The following is a 24533-nucleotide window of genomic DNA, read 5'->3' on the forward strand; positions in this document are numbered from 1 at the left end:
CACACACACACACACACACACACGCACAGACTCAAAATACCGGAATGCAATGCATCAATACAGACAGCGGGTATTGTGGATAATGTAGACCCTGTAGCCAAAGTATAAATAAACCAGCATATCAAATGTTAACATGTGAAGATAACTTTAATCAAACAGACAATTTAAAATTTAATTATGAAATAAATCCCAAATGGCATTAAAATTGCATGCTTATCATGAACATTAATTTACAAGATGTTTAGGTTTGATAAAAAAAAAAAATAATAATAACAATCCATCATACAGAAATCCACAAACAGGACCAGGCCTGTTATTAAAAAAAAAAAAAAAATTGAAATCACAGAAACTAAAAAAATCTGACACACTCCTTTATAGGATAGATTGTCCCAACATGTGTTGGGACGACATGTTTGAGAACATTCTGAATATCCTGCACACGCACACTTGATGACACATTCACAGTTGATAAACAAACTGAAAGCCACACATTGTGTGCATTTTCTCAAAAACACATCGTATGAGTCATGTAATGTAAGATGTGGGTCAGTTGTTACAGAGCACAAACTCAATGTCTGCATCATTGACTGATGCAGCTGCTTAAAGAACTGATCCCAGATAAGACTAGTGATTACTGGAAGAGAAAATAAAATAAAAGAAAAGAAAAGAAAAGAAAAGAAAAGAAAAGAAAAGAAAAGAAAAGAAAAGAAAAGAAGAGAAGAGAAGAGAGGAGAAGGAAAACCAAAAAAGTAAAGTAAAGTGCATCAAATTTTATGCTTTATTCATAAAAAAATAAAATAAAATCAAAGGGAAAAAATAAATAAAATAATCACATGAGGTCATTAACAATGTCAAATTCACACACACTCAACCGGCATTTTGCCTATACCCAACAGAATTACCAATTTAATTATACAACAAAATTATGATTCTTTAACCAAATATTACAGTAATATTGTTACATTACTGTCATTAAGCTTGATTTTTATCTTGGTAAAGTTATCTATGTAAGCAAAGCAACTATTTACAAAACACAATAAACATTTAAGACATTATTGCAAGTAAATAATAACATGCCAGTGTGGCACTCGATAAGTTTCTTTAAAATATTGACACACATTATTTCTAATCAAAAGGAAATGTTTAAAAGCATAATCTTTAATTAAAAAGCAGACAAAATATTAATACAAACAATATTTCAATGTGTTTAATAACAAGCCAAGCATTATATGATTACATAACTCTGTTAAAAAAAAAAAAACAAACAAAAAAAAAAAAAACATTCACATATTTAACAAATAGAAATGTAGATTTATCTTAATCCAAAATAAACAAGACAACAAAAAAGGCTATAGTGGTTGTGTTTCTGTCCTCATTTGCAAAAGCAAGTCTAGCCTTTGTTGACTTTGTGAGATATATACATATATTTGTATTTGCCTAAAAAATATGATCATAAAATTTGTCAGGTAGATTACCATTTGTTACTCCTTAGTTGTACATATTACATTGTCAGGTAGAGAAAATAAAGTTTACTTACCTTTGTAAAACAAGTCAGTTATTTTTTTTTAACTGCTGCAGTCATTGACTTCGAGGATTTGCTTGCATAATGTGCTGAATGCTGGAATAAAATCAATAAGGTCATTGAAGCAAACTGTTTCTAATAAATTGTCTAACTATTAGATAGATAGATAGATAGATAGATAGATAGATAGATAGATAGATAGATAGATAGATAGATAGATAGATAGATAGATAGAAATGATCGTATTATGCAAGTTATGTTAAGACAATTAGAACTATGTTATTTTTGTACATGCATCATTGTATGTATATCTTCATATATTTTCAAATAATTTAAAAAGATTTATGCATCATAACAATCTAAAATCACAATTTATTAAGTTGTTTACACTTGTCTTTTATTTTAATAGATTTGCAGTTTCTTACAGTTTCCTTTTAATATCAGGTAGACTATTTACATGATGAACATCAGCTTTAATTTTAATAAAACTTAACATTTAATTTTACTGTAAGGTGAGCAATTATACATTTACATAAACATGAGTTTTTATTTTAATAGAACTATAATGTAATAATGATAAAAAAAAATTGTATTAAATTATTTTTTTTTTAATATATATTTTGATGTTTTTATCTATTTAAATATGTGATTCAACATTAATCTGTGGATTAATTAGGGGTCGTGGACCCCAGGTTGAAGACCCATGTCCCAGAGTAAAATTCATGTACTAAATAAACAAATAAACACATACATAATATAATAATATATATATATTACCTGTGGTCGCACACGCTTGAGCAGTGCATCTCGAACCTTTTAAAAAATGCACAGAGATTAAATAATTTTGTTTTTAAAGTAGCTTTTTATATATATATAAACACTTACTCTCTAATACTAAATACACTTCAAAAATCTTTAAACAGCAACTTGCCTTTTTCTCACCAAAACTTCCTGTTAGTAGAAGGAAAAAACCCTGCATGCAAATTGTTTTGTTTAGGTTTTTATTTTAAAGACAGGAAACAGACATTGTTAGAATAATAAATAATGAAGGATTGGATGGATAACTACCTGAAAAGAATTGAGAATTGTGAAAGCATAATTTACAATCTGGGCAAACGGCTCCATTGTGAGGTCAAGCATTAGCACAGCGAAGCCAAAGATCCATGTTATTCCAAGCGAAGGGGTTAAGAAGACAACAGTTCTAATAACACTTCTTACAATTTCCTTTTCATCATTACTTTTTCCTTCAGACAAACTTGGTTTTAAGATCCTGCTAATAACCACAACCATAGTGAACATATTCACAAGCACAATTATACCTGCAGGAATAATAAAGGTATGGATTGACCCAGCTAGCATACTCTCATACTTTAACCAACAGATGTCATTTACATAGTATGAGTTAAGGGCACCATTGTCATAAGTGATGACTGTACCTATCACAATAAGGAATGGACAGACATAACCCAGAAAAAAACATAATCCTAAATAAACTTTTTTCCTTAACTGAACAAAAACAAATATCATTTGGTGTAGGAGCCCCATACTCATGCACAACATCCAGAAAAACACTGCCAAGAAGCCAAAATGTTTCAAAACTGTAAAAGTAAAACACCACTGACTCAAAGCTGAATTTGGAGAGGAAGCCACCAGGAAGCTAATGTGTGCTAGCAACAAAGAGAGTGCAATGTTTACCAAAACAGTGTGTCTAAAATGGGAGATATTGGACTTTACTACAGTGTTCCACACAACAAACTCAATCACTAAACATAGAACTAGTGAAACAACTGAAAACCCTAAACCTATATAAGTTATCTGATCCATATACAATAGTTCCACAGGTGATATAGACACTAGAGCTGTGAATACAGACAAGTGTGTACATGTGCAACGGTTTGGATTAACTACAGTGCCCCATTTACAACCATCATCAGACCACTGAGATTTATTAAAATCATAATACACACAGAATATTTTGTGGTTTCGAGGTCTTGTGATTGGGAAATCCATATCAATTTTGCTTGCATTTTGAAGCATGACTGATAATACAAAGTCACTTCGATTATTCTCTTTATATTGTGGTAGCAGTTCAGGTATATTATTTATTTTAATTTGATAAATTGTCTCATTTTTCGTATTTTCCACAGAGACATTAAATAATTTAGCACATGTTGGATCAACATTGTTACATATTATTAAGTGCACATTTTCTTCTTGTTGGTCTGTGGTTGTGTTGATTTGACTTACAACTCCAGCAACAGCTTTTAAATAATTTCCAGCCAAATCAGTAATCAGAGATTTATCCGGATTTTTTATATTTGTAATGGTATTTAATAAACTGTCATTCAAAAGATTGCTTGAAGCTTTTGTAAAATCCTGAAATAAACACAGAAGATTACATTCAGTTTATAACAGCTTAATGCAACTCTTAACGTTGATATTTATAATATTGCTGGCATATATACAGTATATATGTAAAAATAAATAACACTACTTACAGAAACTATTGAATTATTGAATGGAGACTTTTGTATTTCAGAAGCATTATACAGGCTCTGTAATACGACAACTGATGCATTAATATTTGGGAATGTATTAATGATCTGATCTTCACTTTTTGTCTTTAAAAGGCCAAACAGTTTGTATGCATTTTCTGTAACCAGCCCACATCCTTTCTGGAGATTCTGTTATTTATTGTTAAAGACAGAAGGACACATATTTACAAAATTAGGAAGCTGAGTGGCAGAAGATGGTACAAATATGCTGTTTTTACATAACTCTGATATTCCTACATTTGTACATATGGCCGTAGCAATATTGTCAATCACCAAACTTCTCTTACTTTAGGCTGTAGATCATCACAATGAAAAAGAAAAAAAATGTAATGGTTAACATAAAGTTGTAATTGTAAAAAAACTCATACCTGAGCATCAGTCAGCAGGGTTTGAATGTCTTTGTCTACACATAGAGAGATTACATCATCCCAGCCCCCTGTGTTATTGCAGTTCCTTGTTTTAAAACCTATTTCATTAGTATTGCATAGCATTTTGGCTGCGAAATTAGCCTTTGCATCTGGCCAGATACCATCTGTTTTGCAAACAGTTGAATTATCTGCAAAAAGAAAATGATAACTACAATTACTACCACCACTTTTACAAATAAACTGTGCAAGTGATAATTGCCCTGTTTGTATTTGAAGACTTACTTTTAATTATGGGTATTTGTTGAGTGGCACTTGTTATGTTATTCTTTCTATTTGTGAATGTACATTTAACTTCAAACACTTCAGGCAACACTGCACATTCAATGGTGGTTTTGATACTGTAGATTGTGGTATTGCCTACAGAAGCTTAAACATATGTAATATGATGTTAGATGTAGATAAAAAAAATAAATAAAAGGTTACTCATACTGCAAACATGTAATAACTTATCAGTGCATGTTTATGAGCAAACTCTTTGAGCATCTCTTTGAAAGGCAACATTTGTGAAACTTACTTATTTTCATTGATTTGTAAGGTGACCAGGTAACATTGTAAGGTTCTGTGCTGTTTTCAATCATACACTGGATTTCAACAGAAATTCCAGTATTTTTTCTACAATCTGGGAATTGTGGTTCACTTATGATAAATATGTTTGGCAAAAGTGCAACATCCAAATATGCACTTGCTCTGTGTATGATGTTACTAAAGTCATTCGATGTGTAGTCACATGTAAACCTCCCTGTGTTCAAATGAAATGGTAAATTTGCCAGTTAGTCACACATAAATGAAATACCCAGTGAAATAATTAATTATATTGAATACAACTTACCTTTCCAAACTTCAGAAGTTCTATTAACAAGAACTGTACTGTTGAGTGCATTTTTATATATCACAGCTTCAGTGCCATTAGTAATAGTTTGTGTTGTTGCATCCCTCTGTAAGTTCCAGTTCACATTTTCTAGGTTCTCTGGTGTTGTGCAAGTGATTTCAGCAATGCTGTAATAACCAACTAAACCTGGAACACTGATTTTTACAAAACCTGTAAAATAATATAAACAAACAAACAAACAAACAAATACATAAGTAAATAAATAAATGTGTAAAGTTGCTTTGATATATATATATATATATATATATAAAAACAATTTTATATTCCTTTCAACTGTATTTAACCCAATACATAATTGTACAAAATTTTACTTTATTTGACACCATGGTTGTGGGCACAGCACTAAACACATTATTAGAATTAAGTCACCTGTGGTTATAATGTTAAAAGAAACATCCAACCATTTCTGCAGCTTCTTGGTCAGATCAACAAGTGTGCTCATCATAAAGGGCCCATTTATTTCCATTACAAACTCTCCTTTGAGACTACCAGACCTTTAGTTAAAAAAAAAGGAAATCATAATTATTTTTACAATAGCTTAATGTATAGTCATTTTACATTATTTTGCTGCATATGCAAATTCAGTAGCATTTTAAACGTACTATTTAGTTTTTTATGTTGCCAATGTCATTACCTGAGGCTTGTAATATTCAGTGAGTCAAACCAGTCCAAAGTGCTGTACATTAAAGTCAGCTTGAAGATGACAAGGATTCAGATAAAAATACAAGGAATCAGATGAAAATACAAACTTAAAAATTAAATAAAATAAAAAAACTACTGTTTTGACATGCTGTAACTGATTATATCATATTTAAAAAAAAAAAGCAGAAACATAAAACAACAAAAGTAACATTTGATAAGTTGAATATTCAGTATTTAACATTTCCATCCAATTATTTTTAATAATTGGAACTATTTCAACACCAATGAAACACATGTTTAGACAGCACTGAGAGGGACTGTCAGGATTTGTTGAATCTATGCCAGCTGGAGTGCCTGCTGCATTAAATCAAATGCAGGGATACCAAATAAAACATTTAGCTTTTCACTTAAGCTGTTGCTGACAGTATAATCTATAAAAGATTATTTTTTATTTTGTAAAAATATTTTTATTTATGTCTATTTGTCAGTCTTGATAACAAAGCCACATTTTTGTTAATAGTTAATTAGTTAATATTAGATAATGCCTAGTCTTTATGCTAAATTAAATTTGAATTGAATTCTTTAACTGAAATTTGGAGAAATGTTCATTTAAAAATATTATTGTGGCAACTGATTTTACATCATTACAATTATTGGGTCGCCAAACTTGCATTTCTGACCACAAAAATAACAGCTGGTGAGAACAGGAAAAATTAACTAACAGAACTAACAATCAAGTTAACAATAATCTTGGGTTATACCACCAAGTTGTGCTTACATCAGCAACATGCATTAGAGATTTAACAAAATTAAATGGTTAAAAATAATGGATATAAATTTTAATAAATAAATAATTCATTTCAATTTCAGATTATATGTTACACAGTCACAAATGCTCAGCCATACCATTCAGTGTCCTTTTCACTAAAATATTTGCTAAAGTGTAACTTAATTTTCTGTTTGATGTTGATTTCTTGTTGTGCAACACATACATTTTTAGTAAAATTACTTTTCAGCTCATCAGTTGGTTCATCAAAGTAGTTTACTTTAATAAACAATCCGTTGATAACCACTGGAGAAAGACAAAGAAATGCAGAATTAGTTGCTATATTCAGCATGTTTTACAACTGCCTATTTGCGTAAATGTAGTCTAAAATAAACAGTGTATAGTATTGTACTAAGAAAATTGTGTACTGAAAATTGTGAACTGGGTATATTACCTTTGTCTTTATAGAAGCACATAGCACCAGGAAGGACATTATTTGAACAGTTGTTATTAGAGCAGCATGCAGGTTTTATTTTACACACTTCCTCACTCCATTTGTAGTTTTTAGAGCAACTACAGTTGTTGGAGTAACAGTCTAAAATAAGAAGGATAGTTTATAATAATACTGTGAGAAAGGTGACAGCACTCATTGTATAAAAAACAAGGATATGGAATTGCAAGCCCAATTTATTTACTTAAATTATTTTAGCAATACAGCAAAAGCATTAGAAGTAGGGATCAAATGATAGGTAGGAGAGTGTAGATTTAATTAATTATTTTTTATTAAATAATTACATTTTTTAATTTATTTTTTAACACACCCATTTTTTTGTTGTTAAAAATATTGGGATAGGTGACTGCCAGATCTTTCATGTTACCAGATGTGCCCTTTTAGATTTATTGTTTAAATAAAGAATAGCTGTAAATATCCATTATTGGTTTCAATGCTTGGTTACACCTGTACACTACATTTTTTTCTTTTCAAAATAATATGACTTGCAGAGAGTTGTCTATTTAAGGCGGAAAAAAAACAACATTGGCATTGGCAAAACACACTGTCACCACAAACAAAGAACTTCATCAGAGAAAAAAAGGGGAAGGTTTTAGACTGGCCAAGTCAATCAACAGACCTTAATACGAACTGAAGAGCATTATGCCTTCTGAAGAGAAGACTAAAGGAAACACTACATGCCCCCCAAAACAAGCAACAACTGCTGCACTAAACCAGGAAAAGTATCATAAAAAAGAATGCAACAATTTGGGGAATGTGGGTGGGTGAAGTTACTGCAAGTAAGTCATATGCAACAAAATTCTTCTTCTTCTTTCGGCTGCTCCCATTAGGGGTCGCCACAGCGGATCATCCGTCTCCATACCACCCTGTCCTCTACATCTGCCTCTTTCACACCAACTACCTGCATGTATTCCTTCACTACATCCATAAACCTATTCCTTGGCCTTCCTCTTTTCCTCCTACCTGTCGGCTACATCCTCATCATTCTTCTACCGATATACCCTATGTCTCTCCTCTGCACATGTGAAATCAAATCAAATCAAATCAAAACCAACCTCCCTCACTTTGTCCACAAAACGTCTCTAATAAACTCATTTCTAATCCTGTCCATCATCATTACTCCCAATTAAAATCTCAACATCTTCAGCTCTGCTACCTCCAGCTCCACCTCCTGTCTTTTATTCTCCAAACCATACAACATCGCAGGTCTCACCACAGTCCTATAAACTTTCCCTTTCACTCTTGCAGATACCTTTCTATCACAAATCACTCCTGTCACTCTTCTCCACCCACTTCACCCTGCCTGCACTCTTTTCTTCACTTCTCTAACACACTCTCCATTACTTTGCACTGTTGACCCCAGGTACCTGAACTCCTCCACCTTCACCACCTCTTCTCCTTGCAACCGCACCACTCCACTGCCCTCTCTCTCATTCACACACATGTACTCTGTCTTACTCCTACTGACTTTTATTCCCCTTCTCTCCAGGCTCTTCTCATCCTGCCCCCTACTCTCACCACAAAGTCATATGCAGTCAAATACTTTGTGCTATTTAACATTATTTACTTTGAGACCAGCTTTACCTATACATGTTCTCACCAAATAAAATTCCTGTTCTATGTGGCTTAAGCCATCTAAATTCAAATATCGATTAAAAAAGCCAGAAAGTCTGATCTATCTTCTCACATTCATCTCCTGATCACAAACAAAATCATGAGAATTGGCCTTGCTGTTCTGTGACTTTGACAATTGTATTTGATCAAGGATTTTCGTATAAGAAAGGCTGTTTGGAGCTTTTTATAAACTTTGAAACTTCTAAGATTTTTAGACTTAAATTCTCTAGAACTTGTGCACACACACACAAAAAAAAAACATTGAGTGAGTAACAGGTCTCCATGTTCATGGCCACTATGCGATCTTCATTTTAGCTGCAGGATGTTATGGATATTTAGCATGCATTTTAACTGTGGCTGCTGTTGTCTTGGCTACTTGTTGATATTTGAGACCAATGCTTCTTGTCTGGAGTCATATTGCACCGGTTGGCTAATGTTCGTGCTTTACTTGTCATGTTATGGTATTATTTGTGTAATAAGCAGTTGTTTCCTTTACTTTGATTCCTGGAAACTACCTGATGCACATGACCCTGTGTGTTGTGTTATTTTTGTCCAATTAACAGCCAAATTCTATCTGATGACTCCAACTCCCTGACCAGAGTTCTGTGGCTGTCAATAACATAATTGCCATTTCAGTTGCCAATCACTAACACTACCACCTTTCCAATGATACACTGGGGAATAGACACTCTTTACAACCATAGTGAGAAGAAAACTAGCACATAATGCAAAAAATATTAAACCTCAAAGTGGAAAGGCTACAAATAGCAGATCACATCATGTGCATTCTGGAGTGTGCAGAAAAGGCCCCTTAGTTAATATAGTTAATATATTTAATGTAGCCTTCCTGTCATTTCAGCACACTCTGATTTTTCCTTCTCTGATTCGTCATCAACAAAATATTTCAAACTTCAGACCCTCCAAACACAGGAAAAGCACAATTCTGTGTAAATGCTAGATATTGGTATGGATTAAAATCCTAGAAGATCAGAAGTTTTTTAAACCCTTTCCATTAATTCCAATTCAATCTGGTACACACATCTATGCTATAAATGAAGTCAAAGAGATCACATACTTTTCCTATTCTGATATTTGATGTGAATATTAGCTGAAGATCTTAACTTGTATATGTTTGATTTTTTTTACTGTGTTGCTGGCATATGATTGTGTAAAATAAAGCGACCAATAAAACAATTAAATAGAGCGATCAATAAAAAAATATATATATTTAGTCTCTTAAAAGTTCATTATAATATTACTATACTGCAATACAAAAAGAAATCACATTTGACAGATATATTTAATTACCTGTTGTTATGGTGATATTTTTTACTACGGCCTGTGCGACAGTGAGCTCTGTAAGTTTTCCAAGCAGCCAGGTAAAATTGTCAAATGCACTTGACTCTATCTGAAGCTCAAAGTAGTAAGTTTGTGTTGTATTTGCTGAGAGAGTAAAACATGTAAAACAAATATATAAAAAAAAAAAAATTGCATGTGTTTTTATAGAAACTTTACTTAACTTCATAATAATGAGAAAATATAATTTACCTGCAGATGAAGCCTAAAAGTTAAAAATTTTACATTAGCAAAATTATAGTTGCAACTTTGAAAATGTGTAACAAACAACATACACCCATTGTATAGAAGTAAAGCATTCAAAAATGTATACATATATATTAGGATAGGAAATTATTGAAAACATGAACGAAGAAATAAAGCAAATTAATAAATAAGTTATACAAAATAAAGAAAATCAGTCATTTAAATGAACTAAATGTTGGATATAAACTAGTGTCATGGGTTTCATTCATTCCTCAGATTTAATTAGCATCATTTGTAACTCTCCTTTTCATTATGACTTATTTAATAATTACATGTTATTTGCAGCAACTTAACTCCTTACACATAATTCTACAGTTAAAATTCTAAGTTAAACCAACCTGTATAAACAGCCCCAGTAACATGAGGGTGAGCCCCCTGCAGGATTTCATTTTGTAGCTATAGGTCAGAGAGAGGGGAAAGAGAAGCATTTATCGACACGAAAAAAAAAAAAAAGCAGAACAAAATAGATTATACCAAAATACAATCATGTGGTTGGTTATCAAATAATTCAGAGAAAAGCTGTAAAATTTAAACGCATTACACTATTAATAAACTTTGGACATTTAAAATCCATCAAAATCCAAAATGTTTAAATGACTATATAAAGTTAATTTATTTCAATGTGAATTAATAGATACTAGCACTTGACCTCTAGAGTAATACATTCAGTATTCTCACAGTGGATAACTCTATTACAGTTGTGCTTACCTACACTTGTGTTTGTATGTAAGCTTGCTTTGTTAATGTTCCTTTACTGTGGATACATGTAGAGCCCAGCAAAATTACCCTAATCCATATCCAACAAAGAAGGGTCAATTTGTTTCTTATTACATATAATTTTTGAGCAGTTATTTGTAAACAGTTTCAATATAGCATCAAAGTGTTATTATTGTCTATTTCCTAATTAAATTGGGGAATATATCTGACAACGTTCAGCACAAAAAAAGGCGAAATATGTAATAGACATAAGAATAAAATATGGAAAACACTTAATTGATATAAATTTTATCAGTACTACTAAACACTACTATTGCATAATTCACTACATATGAAATATTACCTGAACATGAATATGATACCCAAAATTTCTTCTTACCTTTCCAAAGTGATATTTTACTTCTGCTACTGCTTACTCTGGGCTGCTTTGCATTTCCCAAAATACAAAAATAAATGCTGATTTAGGAGGCAGCAGTACTCCAGTGCAAGTAAAAGATAATTATAGTTTGTGAGTTGAGGTGAGATGCAGCTTGCCTTATAGTTTGTGTAATTCCTTAGGGTGTATTAGATGATTGATCCTATTCCTCTCATGTCAGCAAAGTGGGATGTGTGAAGCTGTACACAGTCCAAAAACATGCTGTGCTGAACACCCAATTTGTACATTGTTTCACTAACCCATTTGCATTAAACATCACATAATGATCAGATCCTGTCTGTTTAAAACAGAACCTTTGTGGGGTTTTTTTATAATTCCTTTAATTTCAAAAATTCATTTTGCAATGCAAATCAACCTTGCTTTCGTATCCAGGAACTAGACTTTTTTTTATTGCACCAAGGGCTGAAATATTTTAATAAATACCTATGCCAGAACTTGAATGAACCATGCTTCATTCATGCTTCATGTTTCACCATTTCGGATGGGTCTTTGACACACTTTGTGTCATAGAGCTTCTCTATGTCCGTCTCACCTGCAGTAGAGAGTGCATGGATTTCCTAAGATGAAACAATCATGAAAATAGCAGCTGAATTACAGAGCTCAATGCCTAATGCTCTGTAGAGTGTTTGCTAAGAACCATAATTAGGCTCTGATTCGAATCCTTCAAGTGCTTCATGAAAAATGTATTCAGATATAAATGAGCAAAGCATTTTGTTGTACTGCGCACATGTAAAAGTGTATTGATTTATTTATAGTCAGTGACTGCTTTAGCCTAAGGAAATGACCATGGATCTGAAACCTATCCCAGGTACAGTGGGTAAATAACACTGACACACTCATTTGCAACTTGGGTCAAATGAACACAATCAACTTGCTGGAGCAGACAGACAAATACAAGACAGCAAACCATTGACCACTGTGCTGTGTATTTGCAGTGATAAAGTGATCGTTCTGTCTCCTAAAAAAAGATGTCATTTCCCATTTATCAGTTTTTTTTATTTACAGAATGTACTGCATTTTTTAAAAACCCTTTTCAAAAAGAATTCGTAATGCAAAATTCCAGTTTGTGTCAAGAAAATATCTGTAATTAATATGTAATACAATTTTATAATTACAAATTTATAATACAAAATATAGTCCTTGTCTAAATGTAAATTCATTGGAGCCGTTGCTTATATCAGATCTACTTTATAAATAGTTGTCTTTCAGTGTCGATATTTCAGTTTTGGTGGTGTGATTAATGCAAATTAGAGGAATGGTGTGCTAAGAAAAATAAAAACCTCAGGGTGTACATGAACCATATTTGAATAGGTTTGTTTCCTCGTTGCTGTAGTACTATTTGCATTCTTTCGATGCTGATCTTTCCTTACTAAAAATATGCTAAATAATGTACAATGTTTCTAGATGTAAAATGTATTCAAGACCAATACAATACTAGAATATATGAAAAGTGTTAATGTAACTTGGTGTTCATAGACATAATAGACAAATCACTGATTTATTTTAGGAAAGGTAAATTTTTAATAAACAACAGCATGAGCAGCCTTGTTACAGCAATTGCATGTAATATGCTCTATCTTGTTTTTACAGTATGACAGTATGCTTTGACGTTTTGCATTGGTAACAAACCTTCAAAAAAGTATCAAATCAACGATCAGCTAATGAAGAACGAGTCACAGTTTACTGAGGAAGTTAATTATTAAAAACATTCAATAATTGCATTCTGGTTTGTATGACCAAAAAACACAGTGTAAAAGTTCCTATTTGTATGCAGCTTTTCAGATAACCTACTCCTTGCCCAAAAAAGGGAAAGGAAAAAAACTTGAATCAGCTCTAATGATAAATAGATTTTGTAAACAAACAAACAAAAAGTATATTAAAGTCGACATGATGTTTTACACTGAGGTTTCCTTCTCTAAATAAGATTTATGGCTAAGTGGCAAAAATGTCTCTATTTCTTCCTCTGTTCCAATGTCTCTCTCTGGCTTGACAACACCATTCATTTGTTCACAATAAGCAGTAATCTGTGGAAATATTTAAAAAATAGGCTTCGATCAGCAATCACAACTACAAAATAATGCAAGCTAATATGTGCGATGAGTAGATTACAATTGGAGATTCGCTGCTATTACCCTGTGCTCTGGAGTTGAGCCGCAGCAAGGCTTGGTTTTCAGCAGAAATTGAAAGTTAAAACATATGTTATTCAGTAGAGGGTAAACAGTGCCTTCTGTTACGTCTCTTTTCTTCATTGGACCTACATGAACAAAGACCATAAACCATAAAACGTTTCTTTACGTCGCCATCTTTAGTAAGTGTTTTTCATGATCCAGCTGCTGGTGGCTTTGAAGCTGAGCAGCACATTTGGGAACACTGGATGGGTCAGTCACACAGGGCACCATGCACACACAAGTACACACTACAAACCCTGGGACAATTTAGAATAGCCAGTTCACTTCTCATGGGAATAAATCGTGAAATGAAATATTTCTAATATATATAGGTGCACAAATGATTCTCATACCTGTGATTAGACTGACAAGAAGTCCAATAATGATCACAACAGTGGAGTTGAGAGCACTGTACCACATGTATGAAAGGGAATAGAAGCCATACAGCCCATCAGGTTTACTAAAAGGCAAAGAAACAATGGGTGTTTTGTACAAACATTTAAACAATCTATTTAATAAAATGTCAATCTCTATAACAAAAAAACTACTTCTTAATTTGATTATTTCTATTATCCACAGCAGTGTGTGGTAAATTCACCACAAACTAAACAAGAAACATATACAAGTTTTTTCTCTTTTTCCTCTGACATAATTTTTAGCGGCAGCTTCATTCGTCTTAGCCCAGCTAACAAAATATTCAGCTGCAAGTTTAATTGGGCAAAAGTACATATTGTTTGATGACCTCTAATTTAAGCAGTAAAAGGCTTAAGTTAATTGGTCTGCATATATTTACTGCACATGGCTTTGTGCTCAAGTTTATTTTTCTTCACAACTGAAACAAAGTCACGTCATAAATTTAACCCTTTAAAAGTAATATATATAATAACAAAATAAATATGTATACCACCATTTAAATTCATCAACAAAAGCACATTTAAAAAACAATGATTACAGCGACCTCTGTTTGGCTTTAAAGATATTACAAATATCGTGTGAACTAATATAAACATGTTTTTACCCCCATTTTTAATAATGAAAGATCTAATACCTTTTCTATGTACAAAAAAGGCCTATTTCTTTCAAATATTGTTCACAAATCTGTCTAAATCTGTGTTAGTGAGCACTGCTGAGATAATCCTTCCACCTCACAGGTGTGGCAGATCAAGATGCTGATTAGACAGCATGATTACTGCACAAGTGTGCCTCAGGCTGGCCACAATAAAAGGCCACTCTAAAATGTTTGTTCAGTATAATATTCAAAGATGACGAGGCAGAGCAGTCCACAAATATGCTTCTGCTGACTGACTGGAGAACCATGATAGTGTTTTCTTCCCCCCAACAATTGAATCATATTTCTATGGAATGTGTTTGAATATTCTGAAGTAGTTTATTGCAGAAATTTTGTTATAAGTGATACATGTATGACAAATAACGCTATTTGCATGATAGCTTAGAAAAATCACTGGTGTTGGGAAGATAATTCTTCCTGCGAGCGTTGTGATTAAGAAATAATCTAATGCAGGGAAGAGTCTTTGTCTCTCTTTAAGTATCCTTTTTTCCCCCACAAGGGTACAGAACAGGGTACAGAAGGGTACAAATTAACAAAAATTATTGACATAGTCTGCAATATTGGATATAATCTATTTTATAAGACATTGACAAAATTAAGTTTAATAAACTTTCTTATTAAAACTAACAAAAATATTTATAAAAAGGTAAGTGTCAGCCTGGTACCTCGGTTTAGGAGTGGCTGCAGGTATTAGTGATGTCACTGTATTCATGGTCATATTTCCTGTTGATACAGGATAAGTGACGTTATGTGGACACCAAGTGGCAGTGCATGACATCTGAGCCACAAATCCACCTATGCCAATCCAGAAGGCTATGATGAGCCCAGCAACAAGTCCTGTTACTGCACCCTACAAGAAATAAAACAAAACATTTCTTAAAGTTTCTCACTGTTCACCATTCAAATGAACAAAATTTCTCCTGAGAATACTCACGGTGCTATTGGCCCAAGGGAAAAATATGCCAAGACAGAAAAGCCCCAGCAAAGGACCGCCTACCATTCCAAAGATACTGAGAGCTACCTTAAAATGAAGAATTTGTGTCAAATTTTAATCGAAGTAAGAGTTATAGTACTAAGCATGTATCATTCTATTACAGCTTGTTATAGTTTTTTTGGTTGTAGTTGTTGTTACTCCTAATATTTTGATTTTGGAGATCTAATTTAAAATTATGCTTACCTGTAAAACAGAACTGTTCAGCAAATGGATAGCATAGGCCATAGCAAGGCATAAAAGGCCATATGAAAAGGCTAGATTAGAAACAAAATCAAAATGACCACAATCTGAAGGGAAGAGTTGAGTTAATATATATAATATACACAGACCAGGCATAAAATTATGACATTATAACATTATGACTTGAGAAAGTGAATAACACTGATTATCTATTCATCATGGCACCTGTTTGTGGGTGCGATACATTAGGCAGCAAGTAAACTTTTTTTAGACAAAGTTGATGTGTAAGAAGCAGGAAAATGGGCAAAAGTAAGAATTTGAGTGTGTTTGACAAGGGCTAAATTTTGACAGCTAGACGACTTCTTCAAAGCATCTCCAAAACTGCAGCTCTTGTGGGCTGTTCCCGGTCTGCAATGGGCAGTATCCATCAGAAGTTTTCCAAGGAAAGAAAAGTGGTGAACCGGCGACAGGGTCATGGCTCATTGATGCATGTGGTGTATGAAGTGTGGACTGATCCAACAGATGAGCTGTAGCTCAAATTGCTGAAGAAGTTAATGCTGTTAATGCTTGACAGTTCATGCAGATGGTCATAATGTTATGCCTGATCGGTGGCTAAACATTTATGCCTGGTATATATATATATATGTGTGTGTGTGTAATATATATATATATATATATATTACACACACACACACTAGAGGTGTAACAACAGCTCACGATACGCATCTCAATTTATTGTTCACATTACGATATGTAGCATGATATTTTAAAGAATTTAAATAAAACAATTATTTCCAAAACTAACTAATTTTCAATAACTTTCTTTGTTGTACATACGACTTAAAGAATTGAAAACATTTCAAGGTTTAAACTAAATTAACATTAACCTACAGAATTATTTTTGAATTAAGATAGTTCAAATTTAAAAAACAACTTCTTAAAAAGGTAGAGGTGCAAAAATAAAATTACAGTTTTTTTTTGCAAAAAGAATATCTACATTTTCATACCCATATTATCAAACAATTAGTAATGCAGACATTTCTGCTGTAACTGGTTTAATTTGTTCTTCAAACGGTGGAAAACCTCTTCGCGTTGATCAGGAAATAGGTGGAGCAACGATCTAAATCGGGAGTCACAATGAGTGACGGTGGCATTTTCATTAGACAAGACAGTGGTGGCATTTTTCAGCCGTTCAAATAGGTTTACTATTTCTTTAGCATCACTGATGTCAGCGTTCTCAAGGTTGTGATTATAGTCGATAGCGCGCCAACATATCCACTGAGCTGTCCCACCTTGTAGTAACCTTGTAGTTATCTTGCAATAAATAGTGGCAAGATAAATCGTTACACCCCTAATATATATATATATATATATATATATATATATATATATATATATATATATGTATGTGTGTGTGTGTATGTCTATCTATCTATCTATCTATCTATCTATCTATCTATCTATCTATCTATCTATCTATCTATCTATCTATCTATCTATCTATCTATCTATCTATCTATCTATATCTATCTCTCTCTCTCTATATATATATATATATATATATATATATATATATATATATATATATATATATATATATATATATATATATATATACATACATATAGAGATAGATAGATAGATAGATAGATAGATAGATAGATAGATAGATAGATAGATAGATAGATAGATAGATAGATAGATAGATAGATACACATACACACATATTATATATATATATATATATATATATATACATACACACACACACACACACACACACACACACACACACACACACACACACACACACACACACACACATACACACACATACACACACATACACAGTGAGGAAAATAAGTATTTGAACACCCTGCTATTTTGCAAGTTCTCCCACTTAGAAATCATGGAGGGGTCTGAAATTGTCATCGTAGGTGCATGTCCACTGTGAGAGACATAATCTAAAAAAATAAAAAATAAAATCTCAATGTATGATTTTTTTTAACTATTTATTTTTATGATACAGCTGCAAATAAGTATTTGAACACCTGAGAAAGTCAATGTTAATATTTGGTACAGTAGCCTTTGTTTGCAATTGCAGAGGTCAAACGTTTCCTGTAGTTTTTCACCAGGTTTGCACACACTGCAGGAGGGATTTTGGCCCACTCCTCCACACAGATCTTCTCTAGATCAGTCAGGTTTCTCTTCTGTCGCTAAGAAACACAGAGTTTGAGCTCCCTCCAAAGATTCTCTATTGGGTTTAGGTCTGGAGACTGGCTAGGCCATGCCAGAACCTTGATATGCTTCGTCCCTCCTTGGTTATCCTGGCTGTGTGCTTCGGGTCATTGTCATGTTGGAAGACCCAGCCTCGACCCATCTTCAATGCTCTAACTGAGGGAAGGAGGTTGTTCCCCAAAATCTCGCAATACATGGCCCCGGTCATCCTCTCCTTAATACAGTGCAGTCGCCCTGTCCTATGTGCAGAAAAACACCCCCAAAGCATGATGCTACCACCCCCATGCTTCACAGTAGGGATGGTGTTCTTGGGATGGTACTCATCCTTCTTCTTCCTCCAAACACGTTTAATGGAATTATGACCCAAAAGTTCTATTTTGGTCTCATCTGACCACAAGACTTTCTCCCATGACTCCTCTGGATCATCCAAATGGTCATTGGCAAACTTAAGACGTGCCTGGACATGTGCTGGTTTAAGCAGGGGAACCTTCCGTGCCATGCATGATTTCAAACCATGACGTCTTAGTGTATTACCAACAGTAACCTTGGAAATGGTGGTCCCAGCTCTTTTCAGGTCATTTAACAGCTCCTCCCGTGTAGTTCTGGGCTGATTTCTCACCTTCCTTAGGATCATTGAGACCCCACGAGGTGAGATTTTGCATGGAGCCCCAGTCCGAGGAAGATTGACAGTCATGTTTAGCTTCTTCCATTTTCTAATGATTGCTACAACAGTGGACCTTTTTTCACCAAGCTGCTTGGCAATTTCCCCGTAGCCCTTTCCAGCCTTGTGGAGGTGTACAATTTTGTCTCTAGTGTCTTTGGACAGCTCTTTAGTCTAGGCCATGTTAGTAGTTGGATTCTTACTGATTGTATGGGGTGGACAGGTGTCTTTATGCAGCTAACGACCTCAAACAGGTGCATCTAATTTAGGATAATAAATGTAGTGGAGGTGGACATTTTTAAGGCAGACTAACAGGTCTTTGAGGGTCAGAATTCTAGCTGATAGACAGGTGTTTAAATACTTATTTGCAGCTGTATCATACAAATAAATAGTTTAAAAATCATATATTGTGATTTCTGGATTATTATTTTTTTTTTTAGCTCATGTCTCTCACAGTGGACATGCACATACGATGACAATTTCAGACCCCTCCATGATTTCTAAGTGAAAGAACTTGCAAAATAGCAGGGTGTTCAAATACTTATTTTACTTACATATACATACATACACACCCCAAAATGTACTTTTTGTTTCTGTTTAATAAAAAAAACTTCAATCATGTACTATAATATAAATCCTTTAAGCAATGACTCACCAAGCATCTTGGACAGTATGGTGGCTTTAGCTTCTGATATAGCGGGATACTGTGGCTTAATAAAATCCTCCATTGTTACTGTAGCCAAAGAATTGAGAGCTGAGGATATTGTACTTCAGAGAAGAGAAACACATTCACAAATCAATGCAAATACATTACTCTATTCTTAAGACATTTTTATTTATATACAGTAGAGAAAATAATTATTTTAACCCCTTGCTGATTTTGTAAGTTTACCCCTTACAAAGAAATTAAGAGTCTAAAAGTTTTATTGTAGGTAAATTTTTAACAGAGAGAGACAAAATATATAAAAAATCCATAAAAAATAGAAAGATGATAAATTAATTTGTATTTGTTCGAGTTAAATAAGTATTTGATCCGGTAACAAATTAGCAAGAATTCTGACTCCCACAGACCCAAATTAATTCTGTCCCTTTAGGCCCCTTGTAATCCTAATATCAACTCGTTATGTGTATAAAACACACTTGTCACAAAATCCACCTCTTCCATTCAAACATCTCCACCACCATGGGAAAGACCAAAGAGCTGTCAAAGGACATTATGGACAGGTTTGTAGACCTGCACAAGGCTGTAATGGCCTACAAGACCATCAGGTTGTTGTCTTGGCTGTATGTTTTGGGTCATTGTCATGCTGGAAGACCATCTATGACCCATCTTCAAGTGTTCTGGCTGAGGCCAGGAGGTTCTTATCGAAGATTCTACAGTACATGGCCCCAATTATGTGGTAAAGTCTTCCTGTACACTTACCAGAGAAACAACCCCAAAGCAAAATCTTTCCTCCTCCATGTTTGACAGGATGGTGTTCTTGGGGTCATATTCAGCATTTCTCTGCCTTTAAACACGGCAAGACAAGTTTATGCCAAAGAGCTGAATTTTGATCTCATATGACCACATCACATTCTCCCAAACCTTTTCTGAATCATTCAGGTGTTCATTGGCAAACTTCAGACAGGCCTGTTCAAGTGCATTCTTAAGCAGAGGGATTTGGTGTGTTACCAGTGGTTTTCTTGGTGACTTTGGTCCCAGCTCTCTTGAGATCATTAATAAGCTCCTCCCATGTAATTCTGGGCTGATCCCTCACCTTTCTCAAAATCATCCTCACCCCATGAGGTAATATTTTGCATGCATCCTCACCCCATGAGGTAATATTTTGCATGGCGTTTCAAAGCGAGGGCGATTGACTTATCTTGTATTTCTTCCATTTATGAATCATCGTTTTAACAGTGGTCTCTTTCTTACAAAGCTTCTTGCTGATGGTTTTGTAGCCCATTCCAGCCTTGTGCAGGTCTACAATCTTGTTCCTGACATCCCTTTTGGTCTTTGGTCTAGGTCTCTATGTTTTTCTTTATATTTTATATATATATATATATATATATATATATATATATATATATATATATATATATATATATATATATATATATATATATATATATATATATAAATAGTGGCATACACTCACATACACTTTAATTGGTACACCTGCATATTCATACAATTATTCATGTAGCCAATTATGTGGCAGAAGTAAATTTCAGTAACTACTCAAATCAAACAGAATGATAAACATGTTAAATGTGAACATTTAGTTAATGCCCTGTTTTGTATCTGCATGAATACAACACTGTGTTGTTGCTATATGACAGCCAGAATGCATAACTGCATGAAAGAGTAGGTGTTCATGTGTTTTTATTAAAAGTGTTCAATCTTTATATGAAATGTGAGCTACAGTTAAAATTATTTCAATTTGAAATCTTGCATTGCTAGTTTTCAGCAGGCAAAGGTAATAAAGCACACTGAGAATCTGGTCCTAAAGCAGGATTTGTTGTTATATTTGTTATAGTGCCTTCCAAATGCAGTAGCTTGTCCATACCTTAGAGATGCACTGAATAAGCATGCAACAAACAGTCCAGGCAGTCCAGGAATATCTTGCAGCATGTCCATGACAAAGTATAGGACCATCTATTGTGCAACATAATTAACATATTTAAAAAATAAAATAAAAAAAGAAATAAAAATGAACCCACTGTAATCAATAAAAATTTTTTTCCTGACCTGATCTTTAGATTTGATATACAGTTGGTCTAATGCACTGTTCCCACCGTAACATGCAAACATAACAATCCCCATCAGACAGCTTAGACCCAAAGCAACCTGAAGACATGGAAACACCATGTAGCATGACCTACAAGACAATGTATAGTGTGAGCTACAGAAGAGGAACATCCATGTTCCACATGCCATCGTCCAAGCTTTAGTGTTATAGCAAAATGTAAGGTTTACTTACATTACAGCCTCTTTTTCTGTGCGAGAGCTAAGGTACCTCTGCACTTGCGTTTGGTTCACACCATATAGAGAGAGCATCAAAAAAACACCACCAAACCCCAACGTCCAGAAGGTGTGTCTCACAGTCGGGTCAGGATTTAGACTTGGAGGAACCAAAGAAATACTGGTAAGGAATCCACTACAAATCTCGAGTGTCATTTTATTTTTCTTTGTGAATTATTTAAACCAAGCCCAATATGAGTTCATATCAAATAATTTCTTTGTTACAATCAATAAAAAAATTTATTCTCACTCAATGCCAGAGATCAAGCCTCCCTCTGTGACTTTCCGCCAAACCTCAGAAAGACCCCCAGCCTGCTGCACCCCCACTATGATGACAGCAAGCTGGCCTGCAAACATCACCACAGTCTGAAAAACGTCTGTCCAGATGACTGCTTTTAATCCACCCTATGTGAAAGTCAAATATTAGTCAAGAAAGAGAATTTAAGAAAATCAGCATGCTTTCCTAGGCACAGAAAAGGAGGAGACAGTATTCACCAATGCTGTGTATATTGTGCACACCAATCCAGTTGCTAACACTGTTCCCCACAAGTGAAAACCAGTAACTATATGTAGACGACAAGATACAAAAAATTATCTGTAAGACATGTTAGACTGGTATATGTAAGTATTAGAAAGTATTATAAATGTGTGGCTCTCTGGGAAACCCAGCCATGTATCACTTTTTCTGAATTCCAGCAAAAAAATTTTAATAAAAAAATTAAAAAATGTTGTTTCGTTTTTAGTTTTAAACAACATGAGATTTATCTGCCTGTATTGCAAAAATTGTACCTTGTAAGTGAAATTATTTCTATAATTTTGCCAGACAACATTTGTATTTGTATACAGCATTTTTGTACAAGGACCATTAATTCAATTAAAAGGAAATTGTAATGCCACAGAATACAATGGAATTTTGTGCTTCCAATTTTCCTGTGACAATTTTGGGAAGACACGTGTGTGCGAGGAGAGTGACAGTCAGGTTTCCAAAACCTTTTGCCATTAAATTTCACATTTTAGTTCAGGAAGCCCTATAGTTTTGAGAAGGGTTTACCAGGTCACCAGATGTACAAAAATATACAATAAACAATAATAATCTAAGTAAAAAAATAAATAAGTAAATAAACACACCTGTATTTAGTGCGAGAGCTGGAGTATATATTCCGACACCCATATAAATAACCTGCATGAACAAGAACAAACATTGATTGACAATGCAAAAATTAGTGTTTTAATCAAAGTATTCTTGAATACACCGTGTGGATTATATTCGTTTTCGGAAGTATTTACCATCTGAAAAATGAAGGTCACCGTCCCACAAATTCGGACTGCTTTAGAGAAACGTAGTTCCAGATACTGTAATGCCAAAAGAATTAATTTTTTAATTTATGTTTTAAGATGTATAATATGCTTGCATTTACTTTGCTGCATTGTCCACAGAAATTCATATATAATGAGCTATTCCCACACTTGTGTTGTACCGTTAAATAAATGACTACTCATAAACAGACATTATTAAATAACGTTAGTCTACCTGATAAACACTAGTGAGATGGAGTCTGTAGAACACCGGAATGAAGATGTGGGCTGGGATCAGGAGCCCTAGGATATAAGCGCAGCCAATGAACCAATACTGTGTGCCATTGGTGTAGATCTCTGCCGGCGTCCCCACTATTGCAACAGCAGACTGGAACGAAGCCATGAGGGAGAGGGAAAGGGGCAGGCACCTCATACTCCGGTCAGCCAACAGAAACTCCTGTGTGGTCCTTTGCTGTCCTCCAGAAAGGGCATAATACAGCCCTATGGCCATGGACGCAACCAGGAGCAGGGCAAATAACACAAAGTCAATAGCACTGAAGTACTTCTGTCCAGTGCTGTCCATGCTGAGAAGGTCAGGGCTTTAGTTAGGGGGATAGGAGAACAGATTTGTTGCAGTCATCCAGGAGGGATAGGGGAGCACCTGCTCCTTTAAGAAGAATTACCGGTATTAAGTATTCAGTATTTTAAAAAGATTTCAACACAATCTATTTTAGTAAAAGTGATCATTTCAGCCTACCTTGGCATAATCCAAAAACTAACCTTGCAGGAAATGATCTAAGAGATCATTCATAGAGTTCATTAGACACATTCAACAGTCCAATACAATATGTCTTAGACTCTATATGATTAACCAATTCATTCCTGTTTCTAACTTACTTGAGAAAGTCGCAACAGACGCGAAGACCATTCTTAAACGTAGTTCTTCACGTGTGCGCCATTGTGAATTGTGCATTGACAAATCACCTGTAACGAAACACGTGGTTTTTGACCTGTCATCAATCACAGTACGGATCAGATAATCAAACTGATTACATTCTTATAATCTCATCGTGTTACCGTCACTGTCATAAATTCGCACTCCTTTCCCCTGTAGCCAGCGTGTATTTATTGCCCAACGCTAATCGTATACAGTGACGGAATGGGAGGTCATTAACGAACCGTGAAGCGCGATACTGCCTCTCGTTTGCGCAAACGTTGCGCCGTGCTGACGCTCTTGGGGT

The 24533-nt window shown here is 34.1% G+C and overlaps 2 protein-coding genes across 9 annotated transcripts; both read right to left on the reverse strand.

Annotated features, from left to right (window-relative positions):
* Positions 1 to 128: 128 nt before the first annotated feature.
* Positions 129 to 11666, reverse strand: adgrf3a (adhesion G protein-coupled receptor F3a). Of its 4 annotated transcripts, none has more exons than XM_083545496.1 (18): positions 11626 to 11666; positions 10868 to 10925; positions 10476 to 10488; positions 10236 to 10370; positions 7257 to 7397; positions 7029 to 7108; positions 6029 to 6087; positions 5764 to 5888; positions 5331 to 5544; positions 5020 to 5240; positions 4728 to 4871; positions 4446 to 4633; positions 4021 to 4206; positions 2591 to 3898; positions 2454 to 2495; positions 2300 to 2335; positions 1538 to 1618; positions 129 to 1437 (listed from the first exon to the last, which is right to left on the reverse strand). In XM_083545496.1, the coding sequence occupies exons 2-17, from the start codon at positions 10916 to 10918 to the stop codon at positions 1556 to 1558; spliced, it is 3006 nt and encodes a 1001-aa protein (XP_083401622.1). In that variant the 5' UTR covers positions 10919 to 10925; positions 11626 to 11666; the 3' UTR covers positions 129 to 1437; positions 1538 to 1555. The 4 variants fall into 4 exon arrangements, 3 of the variants coding, with proteins under 3 accessions (XP_083401622.1, XP_083401620.1, XP_083401621.1); XM_083545494.1 differs by lacking the exon at positions 11626 to 11666 and adding an exon at positions 11238 to 11299 and having other exon boundaries at positions 5020 to 5244; positions 5335 to 5544; XM_083545495.1 differs by lacking the exon at positions 11626 to 11666 and adding an exon at positions 11238 to 11299.
* Positions 11667 to 13179: 1513 nt separating this feature from the next.
* Positions 13180 to 24422, reverse strand: slc5a6b (solute carrier family 5 member 6). Of its 5 annotated transcripts, XM_083545500.1 has the most exons (18): positions 24370 to 24422; positions 24190 to 24276; positions 24050 to 24087; positions 23528 to 23891; positions 23284 to 23349; positions 23125 to 23176; positions 22492 to 22559; positions 22247 to 22401; positions 21956 to 22096; positions 21724 to 21853; positions 21542 to 21630; positions 19648 to 19760; positions 16097 to 16167; positions 15854 to 15940; positions 15585 to 15769; positions 14204 to 14310; positions 13815 to 13936; positions 13180 to 13706 (listed from the first exon to the last, which is right to left on the reverse strand). In XM_083545500.1, exons 3-18 carry the CDS (start codon positions 24055 to 24057, stop codon positions 13578 to 13580), a joined length of 1887 nt encoding a protein of 628 aa, XP_083401626.1. In that variant the 5' UTR covers positions 24058 to 24087; positions 24190 to 24276; positions 24370 to 24422; the 3' UTR covers positions 13180 to 13577. The 5 variants fall into 5 exon arrangements, with proteins under 5 accessions (XP_083401626.1, XP_083401625.1, XP_083401628.1 ...); XM_083545499.1 differs by lacking the exon at positions 24370 to 24422 and having other exon boundaries at positions 24190 to 24330; XM_083545502.1 differs by lacking the exon at positions 24370 to 24422 and having other exon boundaries at positions 23528 to 23953; positions 24190 to 24330.
* Between the last annotated feature and the right edge of the window lie 111 nt (positions 24423 to 24533).

The sequence above is a fragment of the Silurus aristotelis genome, assembly GCF_946808225.1.
Source record: "Silurus aristotelis genome assembly, chromosome: 6".
Taxonomy (NCBI): domain Eukaryota; kingdom Metazoa; phylum Chordata; class Actinopteri; order Siluriformes; family Siluridae; genus Silurus; species Silurus aristotelis.

Excerpts from the sequence above, each read along its gene's own strand:
- adgrf3a (XM_083545496.1), bottom strand. The coding sequence starts at position 10,918 with ATGAAATCCTGCAGGGGGCTCACCCTCATGTTACTGGGGCTGTTTATA. Across the intron at positions 4,207-4,445 it reads CCCTGCTGACTGATGCTCAG|AATCTCCAGAAAGGATGTGG; the intron begins GTATGAGTTTTT and ends AATAAATAACAG. Across the intron at positions 2,336-2,453 it reads GAAGTTTTGGTGAGAAAAAG|GTTCGAGATGCACTGCTCAA; the intron begins GCAAGTTGCTGT and ends ATTTTTTAAAAG.
- slc5a6b (XM_083545500.1), bottom strand. Across the intron at positions 22,402-22,491 it reads GCACAATATACACAGCATTG|GGTGGATTAAAAGCAGTCAT; the intron begins GTGAATACTGTC and ends ACTTTCACATAG. Across the intron at positions 15,770-15,853 it reads TCCCTTGGGCCAATAGCACC|GGTGCAGTAACAGGACTTGT; the intron begins GTGAGTATTCTC and ends TATTTCTTGTAG.